The sequence below is a fragment of the Eptatretus burgeri genome, chromosome 7 (genome assembly GCF_056783735.1).
Source record: "Eptatretus burgeri isolate ZD-2024b chromosome 7, Ebu_testis_v1, whole genome shotgun sequence".
NCBI classification, from domain to species: domain Eukaryota; kingdom Metazoa; phylum Chordata; class Myxini; order Myxiniformes; family Myxinidae; genus Eptatretus; species Eptatretus burgeri.
In genome coordinates this window covers 13909674-13927948 of record NC_140967.1, presented here as the reverse complement: position 1 = coordinate 13927948, position 18275 = coordinate 13909674, and the positions used below count along the sequence as shown (strand labels likewise).

Below are 18275 nucleotides of genomic sequence, written 5' to 3'. Positions count from 1 at the left end.
GCCGCCGTATAATTGTTAGTGGCCGTAGATTTTGGAGACCCCACGGCCGCTTTAGCAAATGTGACTAAGGCCTTACCTGGTAGCGGCTGGATAAGAAAATCAGGGAACTACTCTTTGGCATGCATAACCCACAAAATATGTAACTGGGAAGAAAGAAAATACTGTTAGATTTTTTTTTATGCCATGAACAAACTTTGGTGCATCACGGGTGGTGAAGATAGTGGTCAAGTTTCATCAAAATTGTGTGTGGTTTCAGAAAAGAAAGCAGATACATGTTGTTGCGGACCTGGGGTCGGGGGCGAGAAGACCACAAGGGGGGAATCTACCTTAGGTTCCCAGCAGACTCTCCAGAATCGCAAGCCATCGCAAATGAATAACTTTGTGACGCAGCAGGTCGCGAATCGACTGTGAACGCAAATAGCTTGACCATGTGACTTAGGGGCCTCCGTCCGATACTGTTTACCTCAAAGTCATGGGGTTTAATTACCGGGGGACATGCCCTTGGTACGTCTAGTTCTCAAACGAGATCACCTTACCGGAGCAGATGCAGCCGAGCGTAACTTCCAAGTACATACTGGCTAGAAAATAGATTGTTGGGGAATAATGTCCCGGCTAAGCTATAATATGAACCATGCTGGACAAATGAAGGAAAAGACGAAAACGAAGCATATATTTACAATCATGTGACGAAAGTTATGCGGCACAGTATTTTGCGTTTAATCGTATGTACAGCAGAGGACGGCAAGGAATTTGTGGAGTGCGGCAAAAGGCAATCAATTTACAAAAGCAGACACAGAGCAGACTTATCCCGTTATCACCTCTGCAATCTTAACTTAAGCTACGACAGGCACCATCACATACACTCACATGCACACACACGCACACAAACCTGATAAAGATTAGATATAGTCGAGAAAGAAAGACATCAGATGAGGATAAATTGCCTCGCAATACCTGGTGCGATTGGCAGACAAACGCAACCCAGTATGCGTAGGGAAAGGTCGGAGGGAGGACTACCGGTGTCTAAGGTGTGGGAGTGGGACGTGTCGTGTGGTGAAACATGGGGGGTGCAGTGTCATGCCAGAGGAAAATGGGATTGTGAGTCAGTAATGATGCTCTTTTGTGCGTCCAAAGGGGACGAGATGGAGGGGAGGAAATAGAGAGGAGAGAAGATGCGTGAGATGAAAGTTCCTTAAACGAGTTGTACATAGGTCTGTTAGTGTAGCATGTACCTCTGTGGGACGCTCCGTTTGAGTATTCCCACCTCAAGTGTTTGTGCGTTATCTCCAGTTTAATCACTTTGTCAGGGCTCGTGGCACCGTTCGCGCCACACTAGTCCTCAAGAAGAACGTCTCACAGTCGCACACCAACCATAAATGAAGAACCAGTGAAGGGTAGAGGCAACGAGGAGCACCCAATGCTGAGCTGAGAGGAGCAGATAAGAAGAGGGAAAAGCAGAGAGCGAGCAGCTCTGTGCTCCACCCTTTATAAGACCTGCGTGAAGGGTGGGGTGACGACCCGAAAGCGATGTGCTGTGACCTGAATCCCACTTCTCTATTGGGCAACAGCAGCCGTAGCCACGCCCTGCCAGGCTCCTGTGACTGGAAATGGTCTCATTTGCCCAAGCGGCTCAACACGGCCTGGAGCTCCTCACTCAACATAGGGTATGAGCCGGTACCGTGGCCCCAAACATGCTCTGAGTGCAGTCTGACTGCTGAAAAGTATGGCATACCTGCCACCCACAGGCCCCCTCTCATGAGCCAAAATGCACACCCGGGCCCCGTACTAAACTCCCGGATCGCTCTTCCCGTGACCGGTCCTCACCGCCCATCTTGCCATGTTCTGGTGAATGGATGTGAGTTATATCAATCCCGCGTGCTCATCCAGGACATCCCTGTCGAGATGTGGTCGAGCTATTAACATTCGTTGCTCGGCCCTGCTTTGCACGGTCCGAAAACAGTCTGAATGTGCAGTACTCCTCCATATAGTGGCGAATTGTAGTGATGCAGAGGTACGAGTGGGTGCGGGAATATTTTTCCCATGTGAGGGAAGCGTTTGCGGGTGAAGTAGTGAGGTTTTGGTTAACGAGGGGTGAGCAAGGTGAGATGCCAGTTCGAAATTGACGCGATTATTTGAATGAAATAATGATCCGTGATGCGTGTGCTGTGCAGTATCGATTGTGCTTCTGTTAGTTGCAAGCTACGGGAGGCATCGTAGTGCGCTCATTCAATCGCATTTTGCATGGCGTCTGTGCTTGTTTGCTTGATTTGAACCATGGCTAAAAGTAAAGGGTTGGAATAGAAATCAGAATAGAAGATAGAGATATAGTCAATAGACCTAGCGATGACACCCATGCAACACACTTCATTCCGTTAACCCACTAGACATGAGTGGAAGGTCTAACTGCGCGAAGACGGGTGAAATAACTGCCTGGGAATCACTGTATGTTGGGTGCCATTGCTCTGGAGGCATGCGGCTTTGTAGAACCGCAACAATATTTTGGGGGAAACTCCTCATAGAAGACCATAGACCCCAATTTTTTTTAATGTCGTGAACAAACTTTAGTACATCTCGGGTGGTGAAGATAGTGGTCAAGTTTCATCAAAATTGTGTGTGGAGCTTCTGAGAAAAAAGCAAATGCATATTTTGGGGGGCAACCCTCCTCCCACAGTCGACCCTCCTCGACACCGATTTTTTTATAATGGTGTGAACAATCTTTGAAGGTGATGATCAAGTTTCATCGGAATTGTGTGTGTGTGCAGTTTTTGAGAAGATATCAAATATCTCTTTTGGGGGGGGCAACCCCCCCCTCTACCGTAAACTCCCTCCATAGACCCCCTCAGATCCCAGGTTTTTTTTAATGCCGAGAATAAAGTTTGGTACATCACGGGTGATGAAGGTGGTGGTAAAGTTTCATTGACATCCGATGAGTCATTTCAGAGAAGACTTTGCAAGTATTTGTCGACAGAAGGATGGATGGATGGGTGGATGGCCTGATGACACCCCTTCTCAAAAGCTGCCTGGAAGGATGTTCGAGGTGAGTGAAAAACCCTCCCTGGTAATATGATTGCAAACAAACAGTTGGAAGCTCTCTGGGGCTAAGTGACATCCTGAAGAGAGTTCTCGGCACAAAACTTTGAGAAAAAAAACCTTCATGGCTTGGTGCATGAATCATGACCCCTGAACAAAATGAAGGTCGATAATTTGAGCCCACTCTGGGAGGACACCATTCCACATTCTCTGGGAGGACACCATTCCACAATAAGAAAGCTGTGTATATATGTATACACACATACACACACACACACACACACACACACACACACACACACACACACACACACACACACACACACACACACACACACACACACACACACACACACACACACACACACACACACACACACACACTTTGAGACCTGGGGCAGGAGCATTCAAAACCAAAAGCTTGTACAAGCAGCGACCTTGTGGTATAAATCATATTTATTCACTCATCCAAAATAAATGTACAAAATGCTTTAAAAACTGCAAACAAAAGTTATTTATACATTTCACACAGAGAAATAAAAAGTTGTTCATTCACTAATAGCAGGTTAACATTACCTTAGCCATGTAAAATGCTGCACCACCAATTCCACAGCCTACGTCCAAAACCTTCTCTCCTGGCTGGAGATTCAGCAGGGACAGCATCTCCTGTGCACATAAAACAAACTCCAATTATGTAATTCCTTCAACATCCTCCTGAATTCTTTGTCAATAATTTCCCAACAGTAAAAAGATAAACGATAAAATTGTCCTTTACCAGAGAGGTACCAAGTCCTCCGGAACTTAGAAAACCTTGACCGAAGAGCCATTCACACTGTGATATTAACTTTCTTGAAAATCGTTCTGTTTCCAGAAACTCCTCCAAAGAACAGTTCTTCCCACTGCGAGTCACTTTTTTCAGTAGCCAACAAAATGAAGTGGATCCTCTTTGTGCTGCGAACAGGAAAATAAATGAAAATGTTACTTGTGATATAATGTTGGTCTGTCGATATTGTGTGCAAGTAACCCTGGATAAGTCCTTGAGGACCTCCAGATGGAACTTCGATTCGATAATGCTGTCATTTTTAGCTTATCTGGAATTTACATTCCAGATAAGTTATTGTCATTGTGCACTGTCTGTCCATCCATCTACTTTTTCGCTGGGCTTTTTTTTCCAAACCGCTGGGCCAATCCAAGCTGAAATTTGGCAGCAACATTCCTCTCTTGACTGTTAACAGGTGTGGGGGAAAAATTTATATGAATGTATTTTAAATTGTAACAAATGGAGTTTCAGAAATGTAACTTTTATGCTGCAAATTGAATTGGCTGTCATTTCTGGCCAAAAGACTTTTGCCCTAAATGATAAGAAATGTGTTGTTCTGGAGCAGAGTGACCGAGCTGATAAATGAACCTTTGCTTATAAAATGTACGAAGTGGCTTTATGTCTAAAAGACACGTCTACAGTCTGGGTGAATATCCCCCAACCTCTCTCTCATGGAAGTATAAAATGTTTTGAAAGGCACATTTTCTTAGTACGAGCACGTGAGGAAGTATAGTTTCTCAGTGGCTCGTACTCCTTGGAACTGACCAAGTACCAAGTTAGAATAAAACTCTCTGATGTAATGTAGAAGTGAATTGAATCGGGTTGGTCTAACTGTTAACTAAAATAAGAATAAATGAAATAGAACCAAATAATATTGCAATCAAATGGGGATTCTTAAGTTCATTGTACAAAGGTGAGAAGTGTATGGTGTATAATTAGGAAATAAATTGTTTCACAAGGAAGGACTTGTGCGGACATCAGTTTTATCAGTGTCGATAGGGTTTTTTGTAGGGTTTTATAATCAAATTGGACAAACGTTAAACTCTGTCTGAAGTCAAATAGGATTCCACAATCGACCAGTTAGAATCCTTCAGGAGGACAATGATCACAACAAAGTGGGTTTAAAAAATCCACATCAGTTGGTGCCGTGACTCGGATTCGAACCGACGTTGGTGCGGTGCTCGTGACCGGAGGTGCTTAATCTGCCGGAGGCAGTGCCTGGGGGAACGACAAGTGCTTGAGCGAAGGTAAGGGAGAGCGCTCTCAGCAGGTAATGCATTTCGAACAAAGAAAAGTTCATTGTCAGATAATTTTATTGAGAGAAAGAAGAGGATCTGGCGGTGAGAGTCCGTTTTAAAGTAAACAATAAGTACTGTAGTTGTTTTAGAAAAGTGCTGGAGAAGAAGAGGAGTCAGATGACAAGAAGAGGCTCGTTGAGGAGCCAGATGCGTAATTAAATAGGCAGGATGAAGCGACATGCCACATGTTTGCATTGATACGGACCGGCTGTGAGAGAGACGCCGAGGACACGGCTGAGACACCGAGATAGGGTTAAAATAGATAAACATTGTAAGTTACCTGTTTGTAAGAGTTTTAGGAGTTACTTTTTGTTCATTGAACTCACTGGAAGTTTGTTGGCAGTGAGGTTGTTATATTATATTGTGTGGAGGTTTTACAGATTTGTAAATGCAATGATTTGCACGAAACGTTTTGTAGAGTGCAAGAGATGATTAACCAGCTGGGAGCATGGTGGGTGATTTGTTCCTGAGAGTAAAAAAAAAAAAATGAATCTTGTGCGATTCCAATATTCACTGCAATGAAACGTGTTCTGTTGGGATTTTGACGATATTTTAACTCGTGCTGAGTTGAGCTGCGGGTCTGTTTGAAATGGCATGTTATACATTCTTGGCGTTGTATTTCCACGCGAAGGTCGCAAACTACACTGTGTGAGACCCCCTCCACTCGATCTGTGGGGGGTGGCCTATCTTTACACTGAGTCTTTGTTCGAGCCTTTGCTTTAAGTGTGAAATTCGATTCATATGCAGATTCAAGAGGATGAGATAGAAATGTGATTGGTATTTGTCACGTGATCACATGCGAGTCTATGAGATGCAATGCTGTCTAGTGTATGTGTTGAATGTCTAGTGTATGTCTAGTGTATGTGTTGAAGCCATGACAGAGTAATGCTAAACTGTGGGTTTTGCCTGTCAGAGTTTTTTTTCCTTTTTCTTCCCACTGGATGTGGAGAGAACTTCCTGTTCCTCGTTCCTTGGTGTTTGTGGCGCACCCTCTGGACTGAATCTGTTTAAAGTGAAGTCCATTTAGGAAAAAGTGTTGAAGTTTTATTTTACAACCATTGGGATTTTGAATAAATTGTGAAATAACAATTGTGAATGTGGATATACTGCATGTGATTTAAATGTAGAAACGTGATTTGGAATGATTTTAATGATTTGATGATGTTTAGCACGTGGGGCAATTCACAGATAATAGATGATTCCCTCGGATGGACGTTGAAATATTATTTTATTCGTCTTCGAATGTTGAGGTTACCTGAACTTGTGCTGGGAAGGCAATGGCAAACAACCCAGTGTAACCATTTGATCGATTCAGTCAAGGTAAATTCATGATTTAATTGGATAGATGCTGAAGATTAAATTTTTCATTAATGGATTTTAAAAGGAAATATTTTGTTTTGACCAAAAAGTTGTTTAAGAGAGTTTGGATGTTTATTAGTCTGAAGTTTAAGATGCTTTTCCAAGACTGGGATAAAGATTGTGGAGGGTGAAGCTGCATGTTTAGACAGAGTGTTTGAGCTGCAATATAAATGATATTCGCCTGATAACAGATTTGACAAGTGATTTGACAATTTTTGAACAACTGTTTAAAATGATTTATTTGTTTTGATAAAAGAAAATGGATTCGTAATTGAGAAGGTCGGAGGAAGTGATAGATGGTTTGTGTATGTGAATTGGAAAAATGGCAGCATGTTTGCTGTTTTGGTGAGAGAGAAGTGGATAGATGGAGAAATGTCAGAGATTTAAAATGTCGATGGAAATAGCAAATGAGATGGATGTTTTGAGTATACGTACAACTGGGATTTCTGTATATTTTAGCATGTTGTTTTGGGAAATAACAAGGAAAGGGATTAAAATATTGATATGACATATAATGCAAGTTAAATGCTTCCATAACAATCTTTGTTAGTCTTGTAGAACTACATGTGCCCATGACGTTTATTGATTGGTGTTTAATCGATGCTTTGTTTGTTTTGGAGTGTTGAAAGCAGTCTTTGAAGCAATGTACGATTTCATCTAAATGAACTTTGGAATGAAATTCCACACAAAGATTGGACGATGGGAGAACCCAGATTTGGGTGATTGAGCATTCAACACATGATTATGCCTCCCCTTCCTGAGGAGATAAGATGGACCAATGTGGGAAAAGAAAGAAAAAACCCACTGAGGAGAAGGTTGAGCAAAGTCTTAACATCGGCTTTGTGTGGTGCCTGCATGGAGGAATGTTCTCAGCCACACTCTCGATTGCCGCTCTGCAAATACATCGTGAACTTGCTGTGGTTGCTTCAATGTACGACAGGCCTGGAATTCCACACTGCGCTCCTTCAACCCAGTGTCTGGCCCAAACTTGTACTTGCCCACATCTACCTTCTCCTCAGCTCAAGGAGTGCTTCGATTGTGTTTCCCGTTGGGTGCCGCTCTATCCACACCCTGACCTGTTTATCTTCTGACTTCGGGTAGCATGTTTTCAATGTGTGACACATGCTGATGAACAGGCCATATATTAAATGGAAACTCACTCATTTTCTGATATGAGCACACGCTGCCATTGTTGATTGAACTTGAATAATGGAAATCTTTTCTCCTTCAGGAATGGGAGATGGTAATCATGTGTAAGAAAAATTATTCAAATTTTCCTTAAAAAAAAAAACAGGGGAGTGTGGGGGAAAAATTTATATTAATGTATTTTAAATTGTAACAAATGGAGTTTCAGAAATGTAACTTTTATGCTGCAAATTTAATTGGCTGTCATTTCTGGCCAAAAGACTTTTGCCCTAAATGATAAGAAATGTGTTGTTCTGGAGCAGAGTGACCGAGCTGATAAATGAACCTTTGCTTAGAAAATGTACGAAGTGGCTTTATGTCTAAAAGACACGTCTACAGTCTGGGTGAATATCCCCCAACCTCTCTCTCATGGAAGTATAAAATGTTTTGAAAGGCACATTTTCTTAGTACGAGCACGTGAGGAAGTATAGTTTCTCAGTGGCTCATACTCCTTGGAACTGACCAAGTACCAAGTTAGAATAAAACTCTCTGATGTAATGTAGAAGTGTATTGAATCGGGTTGGTATAACTGTTAACTAAAATAAGAATAAATGAAATAGAACCAAATAATATTGCAATCAAATGGGGATTCTTAAGTTCATTGTACAAAGGTGAGAAGTGTATGGTGTATAATTAGGAAATAAATTGTTTCACAAGGAAGGACTTGTGTGGACATCAGTTTTATCAGTGTCGATAGGGTTTTTTGTAGGGTTTTATAATCAAATCGGACAAACGTTAAACTCTGTCTGAAGTCAAATAGGATTCCACAATCGACCAGTTAGAATCCTTCAGGAGGACAACGATCACAACAAAGTGGGTTTAAAAAATCCACATCACAGGAATTGCAAAGCTTGTTCCTGTCACATGACGTAAAGTAGGTCAAAATGGCCGACTTAGTAAATTTCTTCAAAAATATTCTTCTCCACACCCACCATTTAGAATGTCACCAAATTTTGGTTGCAACATTAGGCCAGGGTTGGGATGTGAAATTGCGGCAGGCATGCCAATCACATGACCGGAGGTGTGTTAAAATGGCTGACTGAGTAAATTCATTCAAAAATCTTCTTCTGCAGACCCACCAGTCAGAATGCTACCAAGTTTCGGTTTTCAACATTAGGATAGGGTCCTGATGTTAAATTGCAGAGTCCATGCTGATCACATGACCATAAGTGTGTCAAAATGGCAGTCACGCAAATTCTTTCCAATATCTTCTTCTTCAGACCCACCAATCAGAATGCCACCAAATCTGGGTTGCAACATTTGGCTCAGGTAGGGATGTCAATTATATTGTGGAAGTCAATGGGATCACGTGAACGGAGGTGTGTCAAAATGGCTGACTAAGTAAATTCCTTCAAAAATCTTCTTCTGCAGACACTCCAGTAAGAATGCTACCAAATTTGGGTCACAAAATTAGGCCAGGGCCCAGATAAGCTACAGGTCCAGTGATCCTATTTTCATATTTTTACATTATTCTCAGTCTCAGGGAAGAGAAACAATATAAATCCTGTGCAGTAAAAATAAATTAATAAAGATTGGGGTGTTTCAACACAAATTATGCCTGGTGTTGGCTTAATGGTTAGGGTGGTGGGCTTAGGATCTGAGGATCCTGAGTTCAAATCCCACTCGGCTGTTGAATTAATACCAGGTGGGGTTGACTCTGCCTGTCATCCTTCTGAGGTCGGCAAAATGAGTGCCAGCATGCTGGTATCCTGTGTCGGAGTGGCGACCCATCCAGAATTGTACCCAATAGCCAAGGAGACTGCTTAGGCAGCACCAACGCTCTGCACAGAGTATGGTCCCAGTGGATGGAACACAAATTAGAAAAAAGGGGTGAATTGGAAATTCTAAAATATGGGAGATAAACACACCACTTGGCATCAATGGCACATTGATTCAGATTTGGCAACAACCGGGACAATCTTTAAATAACCTCAGATAAACCGACGAGTTAATTCAAAGTTTATGTTTGTAATTTTGGGACTTTTAAACAGCATTCACATTGAGGGTGAACAAAAAAGAAGATGAATGTTGATTACATGAATAGCTCCCTCAGTAATTTAATCACATAACATCAAATTTAAAAAGAACAATATTTAGCTGAAAAGCGTTCCTGCGGTTGGTTTAACAGGGTTCAATGGACCTTTGCCTGAAAGGTATTTTGATCGATTTGAATGGACCTTTGACCGAATGTTACTGTTCAATAATTTAACTTTGATTGTACAGCAACAATGTGCTGGCACGATGCCAAAAGATACGAACAATGAGCTGTCTAACCTGGGTTTGAATCTCGGCCCAGCTGAAAACTGCCATCCTGGTGTTTTACAGGTAGGGTGATTTATCACTGAGTGTGCCGTCCCTCAGATGGATGTTAGAACTTGGCGTCCAGTCTGCCAGTATTAGTTTGTGGACGTTAAAGATCCCATGGTGTCATTCATAAAGAGTAAGCAAGCTACCAGCAGCACCACTAACAATTTACAAATTCATGCCCCAAAGAATGCTCGAAAAGCAATGGCAAACGACCAAGAATAACCTTGCCAAGAAGCTGTTTCAGCATCATCGACGCTCTGGAAGAGTATGGTACATCAGGATCAGCAATATATCTTTCCATGGTAGTGTGTAGCATCTGAGCACAACTCTCTGTGAAGAGCACAACTCTCTGAGCACATTTGGGGCTATTAATGCTTGTGTGTATATATATATATATATATATATATATATATATATATATATATATATATATATATATATATATATATATATATATATATATATATATATATATATATATTTAAACAGTGTTTGTTCAGATTTACTTAAGCCAAGCAGTCCCCACTGATTTGTGATCCATTTTCCACAGTCCGTTTCATCTCTACACGACAACAAAATAGATAATTTGTCCCTGTTGGACTTTGTCCGAAACGGACGCTTCTGGATTTGGTCTTGATTTTCGCATGAATTAATGCGGGCATGCGAGGGTCCGCAACCACATCTCGGACATGCATGGACTGATTTTATTCGTACTTCGCACGGACAACACATGATGGCAAACATATGCACATGATTTTGCTTCAACATCAGATCCAAGATGGCCGACTTGCAGACATTTTAGTTGTAAAAATAACCCCGATATTGAACACGTCCTCAACCATTTCTCAGACATGCTTTTACCAATGTTGTTCAAACTTGGCACGCAGATAACGAATTATGGCTTTCAAATGAATGTTATTTTTTTTTAGAAATCAGATCCAAGATGACCGACATGTGGCAATTTTGTTCCATAAATGTGTCCCCAACCATTTCTCAGACCTACATGGTCTGATTTTGTTCAAACTTGGCACAAGCTCAGTACATGATGGAATATGTGTCCCGCACTGTATTTTGCGATGTGATCAAATATGGCCGAGTGATAGACTGACAGCCATTTTGGTTGTACTTAAATATGGGCTCGTCCTTTAACTCCATAAAGCAAAATGATAAAACAATGGGGGCTGTGACATCTTATGTCTTTTTTACTTGTTACCCGAGTACACCGGTTCTCATTTCACTGTCCTCGGAAGGATGATAGGCTGAGTTAACCGCACCCGGTATTAATTCAACAGCTAGAAGGGGCTCCAAATCAAGACCCTGAGGTCGAAAACTATCCACCTTAACCACGTAGCCATCACCAAGCTGTTATACGAGTTTAAAGATCAAAGATACTCGTACGCCAATGAGCGAGAAGGAAAATGTGGTTGCTGGAGGATGTGTGTGTGGAAGAATTTCATATAATAGGGATTTATGCCAGTCATATATTTTTAAAATGGTATCAAAAAAGTAGCAGTACAAAGTACACCATCCCCATGCCCAATAAATAAATAACAATCGTCCAGCACGTGACTTCACTGGAGCACCTTCAGCAACCAGTGAAGCCACCTTGCAGCACATGGAGTTGGAATTGGGAGGGAGCGGTGTACAATAATCGATCGATTAATTGATTAATTGGATAATTAAAATACATAAGTAATAATTGTAAAATAAATAATTTATTAATCTATTGGCTCATAGCATACCTAAACCACCACTGTTTCATTTGAATTGGGAGCTTTTTGAAAACTTAGTAATTAATTGATCAATCAATAAATCGAAAATGCTCTTCCTAGCCAAATCACTTGTTCACTCTCGTGTCCAAATATCAGCTTCCTCGCTCAAAAGGTGCCTGAGATATTGCCAGGATGAGAAATAAAATAAACAATAATTAATAAATCGATAATAATTAAGAAATTAATCAATTAATTGATTAATCAAAAAACACTGTATTGCCAAAGCTCATCTTCACTTTTGTCCCGAAATTTCAGCTTCTTCGCTAAAAGCATGGCTGAGATATCACCCAGAGAAACAAACTAACAAATGAAAAAAAATCACTCGTAGAGTGACAACTTGGCAAAACAGCACAAAGTAGAATGGCACTCAGTAAAGCGCATACCTCTGTCAGGTGGAACACTTCACATTTTGTATCCCACTGATGGGCTGAATCCGAAGCAAAATCCAATCCGCTTGTTCTTGTCACCTATTCAACTCATCCACCTTGTTTTGTCATAAATCGTCCACAACTTTTGGAGATATTGTGATACGTTTTGTTTTTGGCCCTTTCTATCAATTTTAGAAATTCGACTGTGTTGACCTTTTGATCTTTAAATTAAATGGTAGTTGAATTCAGCAACCTGAAATGAAAATCCTCTTAAAATTCCAGGTCAATCGAAGGAAAAATGAGGATTTTAGAAAATTTGGCCCAAATTGGCCTTTTTGCCTATTTTGACCTTTTGGCCAATGTTTACCTGAAAATGAGTAGGTCCTTGAATTTGTTGACCTGATATGCAAATGCTCTTCAGATTTCAAGTCAATTGGATGAAAATTGAGGACTTTAGAAACTGGCCTACGTTAACCTTTGTTGACCTCAAAATTAATCTGTGGTTGAGTTCAGCGACCTCATATGCAAATGTTCTTCAAATGTCAAGTCAATCGGATGAAAATTGAAGATTTTAGAAAATTTGGCCCAATTGGCCTTTTGGCTTAGTTGATCTCAACATTAATAGGTGTGTGAATTAAGTGACTTGATATGCAAATTTCTTCAAATTTAAAGTCAATCAGATGAAAATTGACAATTTTAGAAACTATATAAAAATTTGACCTATTTTGAGTTGACCTTACGGCCTATGTAGACCTTTTGACCAATGAAAACCTCAAAACAAATGGGTGGTTGAATTCGCTCACCTGATGTGCAAATCCTGTTTAAATTTTAAGTCAGTCAGATGAAATTTGAGGATTTTGGAAAATTTGGCTCAAATTGGACTGTTGGCCTTTGTAGACCTTTTTGTGCGACCTAATTTTACGAAACTTCAACGCGGAACCGTGGCAGGTTCGGTAACATTAATCTCTGAAGATTTCAGAATAATCGGTCAAGCGGTTTGGGCTGGAGGCAAACAGACAAACACACAAACAAATACACAAACAAACAAACAAACAAACAAAGGCGATCAACATACTTGTCAAAAAAAAAAAATAGTTTTGCCAAGTAACAAATGTACAAACACAAAGAAATGGAGGCGATCAACATAATTGTCAAAAAATTCTAATTTATTTTGCCAAGTAACAAACAACCAAGAAAACAAACAAACAAACGGATTAAAAACTGAGTACTCCCTTTCATCGGTGCCTGGCAATGACGTCATGCATCGTCTGGATATGTAATAATTGGAAGGAGTGGTGTACAATATATGATTACAATTAAGTAACTGGAAGAATATGAGAACGAGATAATGGTGTGATGAGAATACAACAAAATATGAGATCGGGATAAAAAAGGTGAAAGAGACAATAAAATTGATTTATGGGGGAGGGGGAAGGGGCAATGAGTGTTAGGATATACTTCTGAGGTGTGGAAGGGAAAGTATCCCTCCAAAACAATTTATATTGGGGGAGACGCTTCAGAATCAACATTCTTACCCTGGTCCTGTGCATTCACAAACTTCAAATATGAGTTCCTTATCAGTGTTAAGAATCACCCAAATCAGATACAATCTCATTTGGGGAAGCCTGCCTGGATGTTGGAAATTATGTCTTTCCAATTACAGAAGTCCTTTAAATAAATCAGCAAGCCTGGTATGTTCACACAAGGTAATCCACAAGGTTCAAATTCTACTCACTGATTGGGATAATCAGGGAGTTCTGGAAGAATGCACTGGTCAACAGGCCTTGCACGGGCCCACATCGTCGGCAGCTTTTGCAGTACAGCATGCAAGATAACAACTTTTTGGGTGATTGAATCAGAAAGTTCTCCAAATCTTTTGTTTTGCAGAGGCACACTTTATATTAGGTACTTTCCCAAGTGTTTTCATCTTACTTTAGAAGCTTTGTGAGCTATTAGTGGGGTATGCTTACACATTGTGTGAGCATATGAACCATGCTTCTTCATTTTCTTGGGTCGTTCCCCTGCATTTGATTTTTCATTTATTTATTTTAATTTAATTTTTTCATATATATATATATATATATATATATATATATATATATATATATATATATATATATATATATATATATATATATATATATATATATATATATATATATATATATATATATATATATATGAATATATATATATATATATATATATATATATATATATATATATATATATATATATATATATATATATATATATATATATATATATATATAAAACTCTCATCTTGTATGTGTGTGTATATATATATATATATATATATATATATATATATATATATATATATATATATATATATATATATATATGTAAGAATGTATGTATGTATGTATGGATGTATGTATGTATGTATGTATGTATGTATGTATGTATGTTCCCGATCTACAGCCAAAACAGTAGACGAGAGCGCAAAAATTTCCAGCCCACCTTACTCACCATTCGCCTACAGTGTGCAGTATGGAGTTTCGTTCAAATTGAGAAACGACAAAATTATTTAAAAATCAATACCCTATTCAGTGAAGCACTAGGTGGGAAAATTTGATTAATGCAAACAACCTCAGCGGTATAGTTCGCTGGCGATATCTTTTTTTTCTTGAAATGATTTATTTAAAATTCTCAAGCATTTAGTAGAGACAAAGAACGATTTATTTTTAAGCATGAAATAAATATCGCCATTTTGATCAAATACTTCCATGTTCATTATTAAATAAAATATACATATGTATATATATATATATATATATATATATATATATATATATATATATATATATATATATATATATATATATATATATATATATATATATATATATATATAAATATATATATATATATATATATATATATATATATATATATATATATATATATATATATATATATATATATATATATATATATATATATATATATATATATATATATATATCTTTTATATTTACGGATGCTTTTTTCGGTTCTGTGATTTTTCCTGGTGTAACGGCTTCAATGTCCATCAGCATGTAAAATTACTGCTCTTCCTCATTGTCTCTGGTCCCTCACACCTGCATTTTTTTTTTATTTGTAATATTATTTATGGAAGCTTTTCAACAGTTCTGTGATTTTTTTCCTTGTGTTTCGTCTTTGATGCCCATTGGCATGCAAAATTTCAGCTTTCAACATCACCCGGAAGGTACTGATCTATAATAGCAGTAGGTGGTTAGAAAGAGCTTTATATATGAGATTACGAGGTGCGTCTAAAAAGTAATGGGACTGACTTCATAGAAATTTAATTCCAAAAAATAAATTGAAATCACAACTTGTCCCCTTCAAAATAGTTTCCCTCCAGTCTCACACACTTGTCCATCCTCTTCTTCCATGCTTCGATGCACCCCCGGAAGGCTTCTTCTGGAATCCTCCGGAGCTCCATTGTCACAGCTCTTTTGATGGCCTACACATCCGGAAAATGGGTCCCCCTTGATCAACCCCTTGAGCTTGGGGAATAGGAAAAAATCACAAGGGGCCAAGTCTGGCGAATATGGGGGTTTCTCCAGAGTTGGCACGTTCCTCTTCGCCAGAAACCGTCAGACTCTCAGGGCACTGTGAGCAGGATTGTTGTCATGGTGGAGCACCCAGGCATTGATCTCCCACAGATTCCTACTCTTGTACCAGACTGATATCATGAGGCAACGGAGGATCTCCTTGCACACGTATTGATTCACTGTTTGACCCTGTCGTAGAAACTCCAAGTGGATGATGCCCTTGATGTAAAAACCGCGTGATGAGCATCACCTTGACCTTCGACTTCGACATCCCGCATTCCTTGGTCTTGGTGATGCCGGACTTTTCCACTGACGACTCTGCCGTTTGGTCTCGGGATCGTTTTCGAATATCCACAATTCATCACCAGTAATGACTCTCCCGATCAGGTCTGGATCGTCCTCGAGGTGCTCGATAATGTCTTGACAGACACTGAATCTTTGCTGTTTCTGGTCCTCGGCCAACATCTTGGGACCATCTTTGTGCACACCTTGTGCATTTCGAGATTTTCAGTGATGATGCTCCAGACAGTGTCCTTGTTGATGGAAAGTTCCTCAGCAATCATCCGCACCGTGAGTCGACGATCTGCGCGCACCATCTGCTTCACACGCTCGATGTTGTCTGCCGTTCTGCTCGTTGAAGGTCTTCCAGTCCGTGGATCGTCTTCAACCTCCTCCCATCCCTCTTTGAACCTCTTGTGCCATTCAAGTGCATGTGTACGTGACATCGTTTCTTCCCCCATAGACTTGCTGCAGCATTGCGAAGGATTCAGGAAGGTGTTTTTCCAAGCTTGGCAAGAAACTTCAGATTGGCTCTCTGCTCACGACTAATAGTGCGACGACTCAGACTAGACAACGTGTAAAGCACAATCTGTAAAAAATCACAGTGAGTGCAGTCAACCATCACCGATCATATATATTGCTGGAATGTTGCGAAAGACTGTGACGCAACCTGTTCATTCAAGTTGGGTAAGTGAAGCACACAGCAGTCTCAGACTGCTACTTTATAGATGGACCTCGTATCGGTAAGATTCCTGATCTGTCATGCACAATATATGTTCCCTGCCCTGTTGACCATTGTTGCTAAGTGTTTCTGCACATGCACTCCAAACATTCTGGGGAAGATAACATCATTACAAAAGTCATGTATTATATCCATGATAATCCATAATCCATCACAATATGCACTGCGTTTTCATTGTGACAACTTAAGATGTTCTTTGATATTCCATAGCAGTTATTTCATCCATCCATCAACTTAAGGTGTTCTTTGATCTTCTATCTTAGGTATTCCATCCATTCATCGGGACCATACTTTGTACAGAGCGTTGGTGCTGCCGAATCAGTTTCCTGGGCTATTGGGCACAATCCTGGATGGGTCACCACTCCGACACAGGATACTGCAAGGGCTCAATCATCACAGCAAGCTGGTACTCATTTTGCTGACCTCAGAAGGATGACAGGCTGAGTCAACCCCACCTGGTATTAATTCAATTGCTAAGCGGGACTTGAACTGAAGACCCGAGAATCCCAAGTACACTACCCGAACCATTAAGCCAACACCAGGCTTTGTTCTTCATGCTGATGATGTAACATTTTCTGACTTTATATAAAGTGTTCATTTGCCTCATTTATCATAAATAACACTAAACAATGCTGTTGGAGTTTTCTAAAAGTTCATGAAACTTTTAAAAATGAGTTTGGGAACATAAGACTTAATGGAATTTTTCAAACTTTCTTACTGTAAAACTTTTATTTCTGTTTCTGATAAATGTGCTTTTATAAAACTGCTCATAGTTTTTATAATTTGGTTTACCTTTACATTCATGCATTTGGAGAAAACCAAGTCAAATCCATGCATTTCTCCTTCGCACTTTTGTTCCTCAGTGGTTTTCTGCATGATGTGGTTGTAGTCAGCTTGTTTACGGGATCCTGTGTGCTGTGAGGCATTGTCTGGTTTTGATACGTAAAAACAAAAAGTTTGAAAACGATTTCAAGAACTGTGATACAGATTAAATTCGTGATTTGTTTAACTTTCAGGGCAATACATCTGAATATCATTCAAAGAAAATCACTGGGAATGGAATACTTTTGTGATTCGATACTGGGAATGAAGTACTTTTGTAGATTAGAACAGAAACTTACAACTTGGCCAGAGAAAAGACACACAATGACTTGCTTTCTGAAAAAAGTATATATAAACATCGTTGTTACCATGAGATCTTCAATATCGATAAACAAATGCCACCAGACAGGACAAGGAAGCCTGCTTAACATGTATTTCCAAAGCTCACAGTACTCATGAAAGCAACATCCTTCCTGCAAAGGATATTTATCCCCAAAGACTTCTTTTTTTTCAGGGGAAATATAGCAATCGTCTCCGTCTGTCTGTCACACTGTCTACTCCGAACCCGATGTGCAAAAATTCAACAAACCTGGAAGTTATGATCACCACATGGCAGGAAGGAGTGACAGCAGTATAAATTTTGCCCCACCTTCTGGGGCAGGGTCAAATAATTACAGGCACATTTTATATCATTTTTGAATGAAACTTTGTA

The 18275-nt window shown here is 39.7% G+C and overlaps 1 protein-coding gene across 2 annotated transcripts in view; it reads right to left on the bottom strand.

The window, feature by feature from the left end:
- LOC147022709 (uncharacterized) overlaps positions 1 to 17893 on the bottom strand; it is a 78985-nt gene extending 61092 nt beyond the window's left edge. Inside the window, exons 1-4 of one of the 2 annotated variants that reach the window (XM_085887506.1) lie at positions 17863 to 17893; positions 17534 to 17649; positions 3806 to 3981; positions 3607 to 3693 (exon numbers count right to left, since the gene is read on the bottom strand). In XM_085887506.1, the coding sequence (XP_085743632.1) occupies positions 3607 to 3693; positions 3806 to 3981; positions 17534 to 17549 (279 nt within the window). In that variant the 5' untranslated portion in view covers positions 17550 to 17649; positions 17863 to 17893. Of the gene's footprint in view, positions 1 to 3606; positions 3697 to 3805; positions 3982 to 17533; positions 17650 to 17862 lie in introns of both variants that reach the window. The other variant, XM_085887505.1, reaches the window with a different exon arrangement.
- Between the last annotated feature and the right edge of the window lie 382 nt (positions 17894 to 18275).